Source organism: Mytilinidion resinicola (genome assembly GCF_010093595.1).
Source record: "Mytilinidion resinicola strain CBS 304.34 unplaced genomic scaffold BDZ99scaffold_15, whole genome shotgun sequence".
Classification (NCBI taxonomy): Eukaryota; Fungi; Ascomycota; class Dothideomycetes; order Mytilinidiales; family Mytilinidiaceae; genus Mytilinidion; species Mytilinidion resinicola.
Genome location: NW_022985451.1, coordinates 864,765 through 877,612, shown reverse-complemented (window position 1 = coordinate 877,612; position 12,848 = coordinate 864,765). Strand labels below are relative to the sequence as shown.

General features: G+C 50.8%; 7 protein-coding genes across 7 annotated transcripts; 2 read left to right on the top strand and 5 right to left on the bottom strand.

Annotated features, from left to right (window-relative positions):
* Positions 1 to 685: 685 nt before the first annotated feature.
* Positions 686 to 1,563, bottom strand: BDZ99DRAFT_465699 (uncharacterized protein). The gene has a single exon (XM_033720613.1). It carries the CDS (start codon positions 1,402 to 1,404, stop codon positions 1,003 to 1,005), a length of 402 nt encoding a protein of 133 aa, XP_033573912.1. The 5' UTR covers positions 1,405 to 1,563; the 3' UTR covers positions 686 to 1,002.
* BDZ99DRAFT_465698 (uncharacterized protein) lies at positions 1,523 to 1,806 on the bottom strand. Its single transcript, XM_033720612.1, has one exon. The coding sequence runs from the start codon at positions 1,707 to 1,709 to the stop codon at positions 1,554 to 1,556; it is 156 nt and encodes a 51-aa protein (XP_033573911.1). The 5' UTR covers positions 1,710 to 1,806; the 3' UTR covers positions 1,523 to 1,553.
* BDZ99DRAFT_465697 (uncharacterized protein) lies at positions 1,667 to 2,975 on the bottom strand. The gene has a single exon (XM_033720611.1). It carries the CDS (start codon positions 2,586 to 2,588, stop codon positions 1,794 to 1,796), a length of 795 nt encoding a protein of 264 aa, XP_033573910.1. The 5' UTR covers positions 2,589 to 2,975; the 3' UTR covers positions 1,667 to 1,793.
* A 3,494-nt stretch (positions 2,976 to 6,469) lies between these two features.
* On the bottom strand, positions 6,470 to 8,011 carry BDZ99DRAFT_500965 (GroES-like protein). The gene is made up of 3 exons (XM_033723770.1): positions 7,799 to 8,011; positions 6,869 to 7,713; positions 6,470 to 6,803 (listed from the first exon to the last, which is right to left on the bottom strand). Exons 1-3 carry the CDS (start codon positions 7,865 to 7,867, stop codon positions 6,620 to 6,622), a joined length of 1,098 nt encoding a protein of 365 aa, XP_033573909.1. The 5' UTR covers positions 7,868 to 8,011; the 3' UTR covers positions 6,470 to 6,619.
* A 565-nt stretch (positions 8,012 to 8,576) lies between these two features.
* BDZ99DRAFT_465695 (uncharacterized protein) lies at positions 8,577 to 9,271 on the top strand. The gene has a single exon (XM_033720610.1). The coding sequence runs from the start codon at positions 8,860 to 8,862 to the stop codon at positions 9,154 to 9,156; it is 297 nt and encodes a 98-aa protein (XP_033573908.1). The 5' UTR covers positions 8,577 to 8,859; the 3' UTR covers positions 9,157 to 9,271.
* On the bottom strand, positions 9,241 to 10,946 carry BDZ99DRAFT_465694 (uncharacterized protein). The gene is made up of 5 exons (XM_033720609.1): positions 10,721 to 10,946; positions 10,482 to 10,623; positions 10,338 to 10,432; positions 9,956 to 10,107; positions 9,241 to 9,889 (listed from the first exon to the last, which is right to left on the bottom strand). Exons 2-5 carry the CDS (start codon positions 10,582 to 10,584, stop codon positions 9,619 to 9,621), a joined length of 621 nt encoding a protein of 206 aa, XP_033573907.1. The 5' UTR covers positions 10,585 to 10,623; positions 10,721 to 10,946; the 3' UTR covers positions 9,241 to 9,618.
* Positions 10,947 to 11,306: 360 nt separating this feature from the next.
* BDZ99DRAFT_88400 (uncharacterized protein) lies at positions 11,307 to 12,577 on the top strand. Its single transcript, XM_033728993.1, has 4 exons — positions 11,307 to 11,733; positions 11,818 to 11,843; positions 11,897 to 11,991; positions 12,329 to 12,577. The coding sequence occupies exons 1-4, from the start codon at positions 11,422 to 11,424 to the stop codon at positions 12,379 to 12,381; spliced, it is 486 nt and encodes a 161-aa protein (XP_033573906.1). The 5' UTR covers positions 11,307 to 11,421; the 3' UTR covers positions 12,382 to 12,577.
* The last annotated feature ends 271 nt before the right edge of the window (positions 12,578 to 12,848 follow it).

Below are 12,848 nucleotides of genomic sequence, written 5' to 3'. Positions count from 1 at the left end.
GGAGGCAAGCGAGTGAGTTTGATTGGTGGAACAATATTCATACGGGCCGGAGCTAGGCCTAATCGAGGGGGGTGATGAATAGAGAAAAGGGGGGTGATAATTAGAGAAAGGGGGGGTGATAAATAAGCTCGTCCTTGTACTTTCACAATAGCCATTGCCTCTGTACGCCTTAGGGTACCCGGAAGTATTTTCCTAAGGTGGCCCAGTGGACTATAGTTTCACGTCACTGAAACGTGTACACTTTTGTTCCAAGGTTCGCTGCCTCCACCAAAATCAGCCTGGCTTACACGCTGCCACCACCACACAACAGGCTGAATAAATATCTAGAAGGACTAAGATTGCAAGTTGTACCTTAAATAACGCCTTTTCACTCTTTGGAATATTTATATGCTATGGCGTTGTGGTTCTAATATATAGGGGGTTAGAAACGGGCCTCCGCGTCTACGCAGCGTTACTAAAGATAAATTTATACTTATTAGGATGATTTTAACTTAAACCTTAGATTATAGGAGGAAAGTAAATAGAAATACATTCTATTAGCCGTTTGCATAATCCAGCAACGGCGTACGTGGGAAACATCGACAAGAATGCGCCTCCCGCAAATTTGTAGCGGAAAGAGTGTCCAGGTTTCAGTGACTTAGTACTGTAGCAAATAAACGAAGAGCGAGTTATCAATAACATCTAAGCGGGAGACTATATTTGGCGGTGAGAAATCTTATATCTCATTTAGGCAATTGAGAGAGAACTGAGGGAAGCCAAGCGAAGCGCATCCACAAAATGCATTTGAGGACGATTGGTTATAGTGGCATTGTAATGAAACTGCAGGCAGACCATGAGGAACTTCGCCAAATCAAACTACTCGCAACACTGATATTCAGGCTATGCTAATCCGAAAGGCACTACCTTGATATCTTTGAGAGTCTTGCGATATCATGAATGTGATGCTCTGAGCATTTGCTCTACTATGTAGAGCTTGTATGAAAAGTGCTTCCCGATCTCTACCTATTCTGCCTTTGGCATAGTGGTATCCGGCTTGACGACGACCTTGCAATTCACCATAGCCCGACGAAGCAAATGCGTTGAGCCGGCCTCCAACCTATCTCGATTCGTTGTCAGATAGTCGAATCGATGGTTGCTGTTCGCACAAGCCGCTTTATCAAAGTCCTTCCAGGTAATTTGAATCGTCTCCAAGGACCTGCTAAGTTTCAGGCCCAGAATTGACGGGATGATGGCGACGTGGGTTTGGCGAAGATATTCTGTGCTATAAGCGACATCGACTGGGGCGTCCATCACCATTTTTCCCTTGCTGTTGAGTTCGCGGTCCGATAAAACAGAAAACAGTGTAGCGAGACTGAGATCGAAGTGCACGAGCTTGAGGGACCCCGACGCACAGAGTAGCGACATGGCGGAGTTGAGAGTGGTGTTTGCGGAACGCTTCACCCATTCAGGCTTGACCACGGTACCTCTTATATGCACGAGGGAAGATGCGCTGGTGGTTGCAAATTCCACGTGCTGGATGAGTACTCAGGTTGAAAATTGATGTGAACTCTGTCTTATTTCGGGGGCCCGAAGGCCAAACTATATACTACGTAGGAAGTGACTGTATGCATAGGCAGAAGCACTAATTGGAGGCAGCAGTAGGCAGCATTAGGCAGGGTAGGCCACCGTACCCCAACCCCTCTCTGTAGAAGTTGTAACTGGCTAGGCATGTAGGCAGCTACTATGCCAGCAACTCCAAGTCTGTACGTAGGTGACCGTGAACCGTATGAGTTGTTGATCCTAGGTTGTAGCTGTTACAACCCGAGTTCTGTAGCCTCAGTGGACCCCTGTTTTGGATTGATTTTCCGGCCCTGCAACGTAGTAGTGTAGGCCGAGTGGGAATCCTGCGCCGCTGCTAGTGTCTCGTGCCGTTGTATTCGGAACTTGCTGACTAGGTCTGCTAGGCTAGGTGCTGATTCCTTCGTGTCCGTTCGGCGTGCGATTTCCTGGCGCCAGTAGCCTGCGAATTCTGGATGTTTTTCCACCAGGGACAGTAGGAAATCGATTTGGGCACGGTTGTCGGCGGCCTCGGGCAGCCGTAGCCTTAATGCATCACTGTACAATGTTTCCCAGTCCATCAGCCAACTTTCCACAGTTTGTTCAGTAGGAAAGTGCTTCTGGTTCTGCCATAGGTTGTAGATTTCGTGCCGGCGTGCTTCATCCGATGGCGCAATGGATTTCTTGAGTTTAGCAAGTAGATCGCGTGCTGATGAGATGCCGTAGGTGTACGTAGTGTATTTGGCATCTATGGTTTGTAGGATGAAAATGCGTAGGTCCTGCATTGATTCCTTTTGCTTGTCGAATAGGGCCTTGTTGTTCTTGTATTCATCGTATGCCATCTTCCAGGTCATTTGCGCGGCGAATGTGCTGTCGTCAGCTGATGGGGGCGCGGGCTTCGAAGGTTCTGGAAGCATTTCATCGGCGTTCGCATCTGTTTCCGATGGGTCGATGATGCGCCAGATTTCCCTTCGTTCGGCCTTTGCCTGGATGATTTGAATCCAAGATTCCCATGCGGCTGGCGATGATAGAATGACATTTTCTGTTGGCATTGTGGATGATGTGATGGAAGACGTGATGGAATAATAACAAGGTTGGTTGTGGAGGATTGTGGATCGAGAGTCTATCGTCTGCTGATTTGCGTTGATCGGTGATGCAGGCGATGATCCGTATGAGTTTTCCGGGCTCATAACACTCAGGTTAAATTGATGTGAACTCTGATTTCTATAGACGTCTAGCTAGTTGTATATATACTAGGGGAAGGAAGGGGGGCCACCCCTGGGTGGCGCGCTAGTAAGTTCAGCTGAACACTGCACAGCTGAGTTTTCAGCTGGGCTCTCCACAGCTGAGATCTCAGCTGTGTTCTCTACAGCTGATGTTCGGAGTAGCCTTCTAGCATATGAGTTGTTGATCCTAGGTTGTAGTGCTGCAACCTGAGTGTCATGGCATTGCAGACGAAGAGACGGTCCACTTTCCCGCCATAATGTCCTAATGATATGAGCACTGAGGACGTATCGCATCATGCTCAGTTTTCAGTCAAGTATGCTGAAGTAGTAGGTCGGAAGAAGTGCGCCAGAAAATCGGCACGGTCGCGTATCTAGATTGTTCCGCGAGAAGGTATGAAGAGGTGCGCGAGATGTTCAAGTATGCAGCATGAGAAGCTCTGGTGGCTAAGGCGGAGAAGGAGAGGAAGGAGATGAAGGAGAGAAAAAAGGAAAACAAGAAGAAGAGGGGTTGAGGAAGCTGTTTGGGGCCTCGTCTTGAGTCGAAGAGTGTGGGTGAACTAACCTTTTTTTTTGAGATGTTTTGCTGTTCACAGGTCTTCTATGTAATGATACTGTCTAGTGCTAGTGGCTTAGCTACGTACGCCCTCTATGTCATATCAAGCTCATAGTAACGTGACACGCTCCAAACCACGTGCTTCTTACTAATACCCTTTTCTTTCGTCCTCCTACCTATATAAACCCATCACTCCTCTACCTGTCTCTCTGTCTCGACAGGAAGAGTGTGGAAACCGGCCCAGTCAAATCGCTTACTGCGCGAATCTATGGCTGGGCTGGGCCTGGCCTGTCTGGGAAACAAAAGCAAGAAACACCGTGCGTGATGGCTGCTCGGGTGGGAGATCAAAATCCTCACGAAAACAGATCCATGGTGCGAGCTGGGAGGAGGAGTAAAACCATGCAGAGCATTGAAGAATGGTGGGACTGTGGATCAAAATCAGCAAGTCCAGGATGCCATGGGATTGGGGTTGGAGGGTGGCTGGTGAGTTAATTCCATGGGGCTCGCAGTCACAATGGAGGGGAGGAGGCAGTGGGAGGGTAGTGGTGAGCTGCTTCATTGAGTTAACAATGGTTAGGGGGTAGTGTTAGGGTACGGATATAGTGAACAGTCTTTCATCGCTCCGAGAGGACTTTACGTGAAGTTCATGATGTTGAATATCTTTAGACCTAGTGGATGAGGATAGCATGCGGCGAGAAAGCTACTCACCATCACCTCCCACTGGATACTCCCCCCACTCGCCCATTGAATGCTGCGGCATTGACTATTGAACGCCCACCTCCAACAAGTCCTCTCATCAGTCTCTTCCGTAGTCGCTTTCAAACACATCCTCCACCCAAGCTCTTTCATGAGATCCTGAAGGACTTGTTTTTTTATCACACCAGAGCTCTATCCGAGCCCTCCCATCATGCTCTTCGGAGCCTGTGCTCAGAAAATCCCTCCGCCCGCCCCCCCCATGAGAACGCTCGGATTGTCCTTTTGAACACCCCCCCTCTCCACCCCCACCGCCCATCAGACGTTCAGTCACTTCATGTTGACACCACCCGCCAACCGCAGCCATGTTGGAACAATCTGAGGGTTGTTGCTCCCCCCACTCGTTCCCGAACCACCACCATGAAGAAAGAAGCGTCCAGCTTTTATACTCCCCTGGAGAAAAAAATTGGGAGGATTAGTCAGCGGCACGTGACTACGGACCGAAAGGGGAGCATACAAGGGGAGCAAGGGTCTTAGGGGAGCAGAGTATACGGCCTCGAGACTGAGCAAATAATGTGCCTAGACCTTTTCTCTTACTATAAGTCTCCGGCCTTCCTCGATTCTGCAACCTGGCAAGAGGAGGGATCGCGTTCTTTCAAATTCAAAAGTACTGTACTTGAGAGTCAACTGATGTGGGAGATCAACATTGTGGAAAATGTTCACGATGAGGGGGTGAGTTGTGGTCGGGAGGATCGACAGCTCTTAGGATCACACACAATGACGTGGTGTGTGTTGGGGAGGGTAGTATCAACAGATACGCACCTACAAAGGTACCGAACGTGGTGTCGTTTGTACCAAGGAGAAGATGGCGATGCGGGGCCTCTTTGCCTCCTTTCAACGCTCACAGTTGGTAGATGCTGGCGGTAGAATCTTACGCCATTGATAGAGCTGACTGGGTTCAGTAGCGTTCTCGGTTGTTTACTGGATGTGATAAAGATGGTTATAAACGGAAGGGGATACTCACCACCACTGTGCCCTAGAGTTCCTCCACCCAGGTTCTTCCACCACTCGACCCATCCGATGCCACGACCGTCTAGTTTCAACAACCTCCCTCCACTCCACCAGCCATGGGTCAGTCCAAGCGATCTTTTGACACAGCCCACCAACCGGCACCATGGTGGTCTACAATCTGTGAGATTTTGCTCCCCAACCACCCATAACTTGACGCCTCACTGTTTTTGACACCTCCCACAGACCACGCCATAGTTCTACTACCTTTGACGTTTTACTTCCTCCTCTCCCCGTCTACCTGAAGAAAGAAACCCAGATCGCGGAGGGAGGAACTCTTATACCTTCCGGCAGCAGAAACTAGCCGTCGATTACTCAGCCCCCCCATGACTGGCGAAGAGAAAGCGTGACTAGAGCGTGACCGAAACAGACTCCCTATGACCGGCGTGGTGAGCTGATAGGTGAGCACGTAGGTAAAGCACGTGGCGTGTCCATCTCTTCCGTATAAAAGAGGGATGTCGGTCCACCTTTCAGCTCAGTAGGAAGACCGAATACATCTACGGGGTTCAAAAATGGTCGACTACTGCGCTTATGTGGGGAATCAAAAGCACCTTCGTGTTGCTGGATGTAGTGTCTGGTGTCGAGGGGGAAAAGGGGGGATCAACACGTCCTCCAAATGTTGGCCATGGAGAGGGGGTTGGAGAGGGGGGTGGCGCGGCGGAACATGGGCTATCATGGTGACGATAACCATCTTCGGAAAATACTAAGGTCTAAGAGTGTTCCTGGGTAGACACAGCGAAGAGGTCCTGAGAAGGGTGTTGAAGAGAGATGGGTAGAGTAGCGACTGACTCCAACCAAAGTTAGTGAGATCTCCAACCAAAATTAGTGAGATAGAGTATGAGTGTCATCTTCAGCAAAACCCTCCATTTCATCGTGACGGAGTACGTATTCTTAGCCAGCTAGCCTACGGAGTATGGTACGGTTAGCTCGGCTACCTTGATATAGAACACGGTTCCTATACTTAGCCCTCACAGTTCTACGGTACGGCTACGTAAGCCTCCACACACACAGAGTATATATACGGCGTACGTAGCCTAGATAGATGCTCATCCAATACATCACTTACCTCGTTCAATGCATTGTTTCACCTCCATCCTCACTTTGATATACATCACCTCGTTTGAAGACAAAAGTAAACCACCATGATACTGTACTCGTAGTCATCCTCTCTTTGTTAAGAATAGACGATTCGTTACACCACCCCGCTATACTGCTACCGTTTCCTTGCTCAAATGCCTGCTTAGGCACACGTACGGTGGCGAGGATGAGGAGCTCGCGCTCGCGTTCCTCCATGCCATGCGCCCGCTACTGGAGCGCATGTAAATGCGAGGGAATTTTGTCGAATTTTGAGGGCTTGTGAGAGGTACGCAAGTGAAGAGAAAGTGCTGCTGCAGAATCGGAACGTCGACAGCTTGCGGAAGAGCTGGTTTGTCAGCTATGTAGCACCCACCAGCAAAGTCAAGAAAACACTCGGGGCCATAAAATTTTACTAGAAAAGCGTTTCGATGTGCGTCCAAGGCATTTACAATACTCCTGTGATAATCTACTTAAATGAGACTACCATCCGGCCATTCTCCACTTTCCCGGCTTTCATTAAGTCGATCATCTCGTTAAGGTCCTCGAGCTTGAATTGTCGAGGATGAATCTTTGGGAGAAGGTTTCTAGAAAGAGTGAAGTCGAGACATCGTATAGCAGACTCTGTTCCAGCAATCTTTGCGCCAATAAAACTATGTTCGTGTCAGCTGGAATATCGTGCAATAACAACATTGCTCATATAACATAAGATACTCACCTGATGTTGTTTCTGGAAAGATAAGCCGCGCTAACGGGGATTGGTCCTGGAGGCACACCAACGGCAATAATTCGTCCTTCTGGGGCTACCAATGGGAAACTCGCAGCGTATGCTGGAAGCGCTCCGGTAGTGACTATGAGACAGTTCAAGAGCTTGCCACCGTTCACCTCCCTCACGCGCTTGCACAACTCGGGGCTTGTCAGGCCTGAGGTATTGATGATGTGCGAAGCACCTGTACCGTCAGGAGCCTTACAAGCTTCCAGCTGCTCATCCCGCACATCAAGTGCGATAACAGTTGCTCCGAGTGCAGCTGCGTACTTAACAGCAAGCTGGCCTAGACCTCCAGCCCCGATGATAGCAATTGTCTCCGCAGGTCTGATTTTGGCGCGTTCCAATGCGTCCCACACTGTGATACCAGCACAGAAGACAGGCGCCAAGCGCTCGAGAGGCACGCCATCAGGTGGTGTGACCGGAATAGCCAGGGATGCATCAAGGGCGCAATATTCGGCGAAATATCCTGGGGCATTGATACCCTTGGCTTTAAGTGTGTCACAGTACTGCTTGCCGTAGCTACAACCAGAGCACTCTAGACAAGCGCCGTGCCATGCAGTGGCGCCGACAACATCACCGACCTTAAAGCCATATGAGGAGGCTCCATGGCCGAGCGCCGCGACAATGCCTACTGCCTCATGGCCTCCAATGATTGGGAAGACGCCAGGCCCGTACTCTCCTGATATGACCCCAACGTCGGAATGACAGAGCGATGTCGCTCGCATCTTCAAGAGGAGTTCGCGCTCTCCCGGGCTTGGTACTGGAACGGTGTCGAATGTAGCAGGATGGCCGGCCTAGTGTTGAACATTGTCAGTATATAACGGAATTATTGTGAATAGTCATATCAAGCATATATCTACAAATGCATAAATTTAATACCTGGTGATACACAGCGGCCTTCATTGTTTTAGGAATAGCTGACACATTATCCACATCGTCTAACGACATGATGGATATAATTCGGGGAAGATATGAAGAGCAGAATCGTAATGCTATTAGGAATGCTAATCTGCTCCGATAATAGAGTAGCTTTAACTGTAGACGGGCGATAATATTGACGTCCCAACTTAACGAAACTCTTGAACTGTGGGATCACGCACTATAAGTGCAGTAACAAACACAGTTCCGCAACAAATCCGCACCAAATCCGCAAGATAATGTGGGGTAATGTAGAGTCTAACTTCGGTAGGGATACTATGCAAAATATGCGAAGCTTACCGCGAATAGTTCTCTTACACCCTAAGCTTTGTACCCCGCACTATGTACAATAACCGACGCCTCTAATTTTTGCCAGATCACAGACCTGTCCAGTCACTATTTTATTATTCACGTTTCCTAAACCCGTTTTGCCGCCAGGGGATGGAGCAAAGAGGTGGCCGATAGCCGTGACGGGACGTGGTGATGGAGAAGACCTGTTGCGCGCGGCTTGGCTATTTTCTCTGAGGTGAAAAAGAGGGATTGGCAAAGCAATGAAGATTGAAAGTGCGCTGGTAGAGTTTCTTATTCTACCACAGTCCTCTCTAATCTGAAGAGCTAAATTGACACCTATGTTCACACTTGCCTCGCTCTATTAAATTGTGGTTTTAGAACCTTAAGAGCCCTCACCTCTAACATACTAGGCTTATATTATTACTCTTCTATTATGAATTTATTTAGCTTGAGCCTTACTGTGTACTATTCTAAAGATTGTTTAGTAATGGTACAGCCTCTGGACCTCGAGGGGACGTTGGGAACCCTATCAGCCACTCGTGGCTCTACCCTTGCATGGATGATAAAGTGGCGCAGATCAGCCTTAGGCTGTTATCCATCGAGGGTAAGTTTACTCGAGAATTAGGGGCCTGAAACTGGGACCTAGCAGGCCTACGGGCCCATTTCTGGGCCTTCCGAGGCAGGATGAGGACCCCAGTCTCAATCATCCCTATCGAATACAGGGCCCAAAAATGGGTTCCAGCGAGCTGCTCAGTCTCGGCTCAGATGCGCTTAGTCTCTGCTCAGGATGCGCTCACCCAGCACAGCCACAGCTCAGGCTGGAGCGTGAGCAGCTCAGGTTCCTGGACGGGAAAGGAAATTGCTTGGGTGCACATTGGGATATCGTACTACCTATTAGGAGAAATCGAGAGGCTTTCAGTCAGGAGCACGTGAGTGAGGGTAGATCACGTGGTACCAACTCGCGACGAAAAGAAGACAAATCAGAAATACCGAGGAAGAATAAGCGGGATATATCGGAAGTCATTTGAAATCACACTCACGCAAAACCAACACAGCTCCAATGCACCATAACAGTCTCGAATTATTATCTCCGGACATAGTTCGGCAGAAAACCCTACTTTCCACTATCATCCTCTCCTTTCCTCCCCTGCTTCAATTAAGTAAATAGCTACTCTGTCCCAGGAAAATGTTGGAAAATGCAAGACATGACCCTTTTGTCCCCCGTTGAATAAAAAAAAAGTGTGATATAGGACCAGAAATCCGGAAATAAGGACCGCCGGGACGCTTGAAAGAAGGAACGAACTGGATCAAATGGTAGACGCGCTCGCCGTGTATGCATCGAAGGGAGTGTGGTATAGAGGGTTAAATCGTGTGATATCGGTATCGGCGTGGATGTCGAGGACCTAGCGGGAGGCTGTATACGGGAAAACTCTGAGATGGTGGTTCGGAGTAAGGCAAGATCGAATCCCGGACATGGGGATGGTAGTTGTCTACAACACAAGTGCGAAGCCAGCGAAGAGCCCAGCAAACACAACGGCAAGACCATAACTGCTTCCGACTTGCATGGCCGTCGTAGCAGCACCCTTCTTCGCAGATCCAGTGCTTGTGGCTGCAGCTCCGCCGAAACCGGTGTAGACGGCGCCGGTGGCAGTCGTCTGGGCGTTCGTTGCAGCGGCGCCCGTGCCGGTGGGCTTGGAGGTTGCGGAAAGGGTGCTGCTGTTGGCTCGGACGGGGCTCTGGGCGCCGCAGGGGTGGTTGGCTCTGTGAAAGAATTAGATTGAGGTCTCAGAAAGTCAAGATGAGGGTTGAAGAAAGGAAAATACGAACCTGCAATCGTTGGAGCAAGCGTTGTCCTGTCCACAGCCAGCGACGCACTGGTTACCCCATTCCTGGCAGATGTAGAAGGGCACAGTCTGAGAGTACTCGGTGATGTTTGGTGTCTCGCCTTTATCACAGACGCAGCTGAACGTGAGTGTGGTCTGGGAGATGTTAGCTCATGAAGAGACTGAACTCCAATGCTTGGGATACGGAGACAAGGAAAGCTTCTGGGTTCTATAGACTGCTACACGGTACTTCCTCGGCTCCATTATCTGCTACGGGTGTATCCCTATATCTTATTTAGATACGAGAACCGGTAGGATCAAATGTTGCCAATGAGCTCCACTAAGCATCGAGACCCCGCAGAAGCTTCCCGATAGATTGAGCTTACGGGGTCGCAGGTGTTGGACTGGGTGGAGGCGGAGTTCTCGGGGTATTGGAGGCAGATCAGAGGGCACTCGCTCGTTTGCTGGTTACACCAGAACTCTGTCGGGTGTTAGGTTTGTTTCAGCTAACATGTAGAAGATGGACTCACGCCTGAGGGAGAGGCTGACGGAGTTGGGGTCGATGGAGTATTGCTCTTGGGAGTAGGTAGAGCTGACTAGGGCGAGGACGCCGAGGGCAAGTGTCGAACGCATGGTGGTATTAATGTGAAGTTGGGGTTTTTTTTACTGAAGCTAGAGAGTGCTGTTAGCAGATGTTGAGACGGAAAGATCCAGGAGAGTCGGGTTGGAAGGCAGTGGTTGCCGGGGCGTCGAGGAATGAAGAGCTCACTTCTGTTGCTGGCAACGATGGCACGGACAGCACAGGCACGGACAGCGACAGTGGAATGAAGCGGTGATTACAAGACGATACGGGTAGCTGCTGAAACGACGGAAGGCGGGGAGAAGAAGAAGAAGTCGCTGCAGAAGTCAAGTCGAAGCACCAAAGCGAGTGTGGTGGTGAATGGTTGCAGTGATAAGGGCAGCGGGCTGGGGGTTTAAAAGGGAGGTGAGCTTGGGGAGCGCTTGATCGATCGCGCACCCTTGCTTCCAATTGCTGGCTTGAGTCGCCTCAGCGCGCGCCATGGTCGGCCGGTGGTCTTTTTCTCCGCACCGCGGGCTGGATGCGAGCGCCACGGCCGCTCCGGGCTAGGCCGCCGCGGTGGAGAGTGGCCGGTCATGTCTGTTCTGTTTGATGCTGCTCGGCACGACGCCCTTTCGCGGCCGTGCGGCTGTCGAGAACACCAATTGGCCAATCAGCGGGCCGCCTCAGCCGTCAGAGTCACCCCGGCGTGCATCGATATTTCCAGGGTCTGCCGGTCTTGTCCCCATTGCGACAAGCTTGAAGCAGCTATCCCCAATCGTGGGTGTGGTGGTGACTTTCTTTGTCGCTCCACCACCTCTACATCCCTCTCACCGCTCGACAACCCGTCTCTCGCCCCGCAGCTGCATAGATAGTAGCAACAAGCCGGACTGCCGCGTCCTACTTGATGGATGGAGTCTGCGGGCTCTGACACCCCGCCGCAGAGCCGCCACGCTGGTCATGGCGCGACCCAGTCCTCCGACCCAGCGGGCATCGTGATCCCACCGTATTGGCAGCAGCATCAGAGGAGCACCAGCAACGTCTCGGTCGACAAGGCCCAGTCGGCCCAGATCACCCTCGAGGACCACACCGACGAGGGCTCCGAGCAGTGCAAGGCCCTGTGGGCAAAGCGTGTGACGATTGACGACTACGTCGTCGTCAGTGGCACCACTCCGGGCGTGGGCGCCTATGTCGTCTGGAACTGCACCGTCGAGACCCTGGATGTGAGTGGCCTCCTGCTGCCCTCTGCGCGTTTTGATTCCGGACGCTATGTATATGCAACTCGCCTCCGTGCTAACCACCTGCAGGGCGGCCCCATGAAGATAATGAAGAGGTAGTCGAGAGCCCACCGTCTGCTTCTCTGTTGCTACCACTCACTCTGCTCAGGTACTCCGAGTTCGACGACCTGCGCAACAAGCTGGTGAAAACATTCCCACATGCCGGCGCTGCCATGCCGCCGTTGCCACCGAAGAAATTCATCTGTACGAGCTGCCACCCTTTCACTCCACCCCTCACCCTCCACTTGCCTGAACGGGCCAATCTAATGTATTGGATCACAGCACGCTTCCGCCCGAGGTTTCTGGAGCGCCGGAAAGCTGGCCTTTCTTACTTTCTCAAGTACATGCCCTCGGCCGCCGTTGCCGTGATATGCGGCTAGTGATATCGATGCACCCCGCTGACTATTTTTAGCTGTGTCTTGCTCAACCCCGAGTTCTCTGCATCTCCCGTGCTCAAGGAGTTTCTCTTCTCGTAATCTTCCCGTCGATAGTTAATACTCCCGTCTTGCGAGCGAGAGGTAGCTCTGATTAATCTCTAATGTAACGTGGCTGTTGGATTGGGCTGGATGGATGCCGCCACAGTGGGAAGACTGACAGACTACTGAACGTTGATGTGCAACACGAGTCTGTGCAACATGTCAGGATGATCGGATGGCACGATCAGAGATGGGTGGATGTCTCAGATGAAAACTAACAGTCGACTGTCGGTAAAGTCGTGGTCTGCGGAACAAAGTGTGTGTATATATATATAAAAGACGAGTCCACATCACACCAGACGTGACCTCAATTTAATATTGCTATGCATCTCATTTTGGTGGCGGCTGGCGGAGCCGAAAACTTGCCTCCTCTTCCAACGTTGATCAATGCTTCTATCGCGCTCCAAAGTCACCGCTAGCCGTGATGTTGATTCCAGCACCTCTAGCAGTGTAGAATTCTCGCAAATTCTTGCTACAATCTGGTGTGAATGCTGAAAGGTGAAGACATAGATGAGAACATGTGTGAATCGTCACTGTAACGCAGTGAAGCCTCCAGCTTCCTCCACCTGCTTTCGGCAGAGGGCA

What these genes read in the sequence shown, in the direction of transcription:
- BDZ99DRAFT_465699 (XM_033720613.1), bottom strand. Translation starts at nt 1,404, where the DNA reads ATGTCGCTACTCTGTGCGTCGGGGTCCCTCAAGCTCGTGCACTTCGAT.
- BDZ99DRAFT_465698 (XM_033720612.1), bottom strand. Translation starts at nt 1,709, where the DNA reads ATGCCTAGCCAGTTACAACTTCTACAGAGAGGGGTTGGGGTACGGTGG.
- BDZ99DRAFT_465697 (XM_033720611.1), bottom strand. Translation starts at nt 2,588, where the DNA reads ATGCCAACAGAAAATGTCATTCTATCATCGCCAGCCGCATGGGAATCT.
- BDZ99DRAFT_500965 (XM_033723770.1), bottom strand. Translation starts at nt 7,867, where the DNA reads ATGTCGTTAGACGATGTGGATAATGTGTCAGCTATTCCTAAAACAATG. An exon ending in AGGCCGCTGTGTATCACCAG is followed by an intron (nt 7,714 to 7,798) that starts GTATTAAATTTA and finishes GTTCAACACTAG; the next exon opens with GCCGGCCATCCTGCTACATT. An exon ending in CTTTCCAGAAACAACATCAG is followed by an intron (nt 6,804 to 6,868) that starts GTGAGTATCTTA and finishes ACACGAACATAG; the next exon opens with TTTTATTGGCGCAAAGATTG.
- BDZ99DRAFT_465695 (XM_033720610.1), top strand. Translation starts at nt 8,860, where the DNA reads ATGGGTTCCAGCGAGCTGCTCAGTCTCGGCTCAGATGCGCTTAGTCTC.
- BDZ99DRAFT_465694 (XM_033720609.1), bottom strand. Translation starts at nt 10,584, where the DNA reads ATGCGTTCGACACTTGCCCTCGGCGTCCTCGCCCTAGTCAGCTCTACC. An exon ending in CGTCAGCCTCTCCCTCAGGC is followed by an intron (nt 10,433 to 10,481) that starts GTGAGTCCATCT and finishes AACACCCGACAG; the next exon opens with AGTTCTGGTGTAACCAGCAA. An exon ending in AGTCCAACACCTGCGACCCC is followed by an intron (nt 10,108 to 10,337) that starts GTAAGCTCAATC and finishes AACATCTCCCAG; the next exon opens with ACCACACTCACGTTCAGCTG.
- BDZ99DRAFT_88400 (XM_033728993.1), top strand. Translation starts at nt 11,422, where the DNA reads ATGGAGTCTGCGGGCTCTGACACCCCGCCGCAGAGCCGCCACGCTGGT. An exon ending in CCCATGAAGATAATGAAGAG is followed by an intron (nt 11,844 to 11,896) that starts GTAGTCGAGAGC and finishes CACTCTGCTCAG; the next exon opens with GTACTCCGAGTTCGACGACC. An exon ending in GCCACCGAAGAAATTCATCT is followed by an intron (nt 11,992 to 12,328) that starts GTACGAGCTGCC and finishes TAATCTCTAATG; the next exon opens with TAACGTGGCTGTTGGATTGG.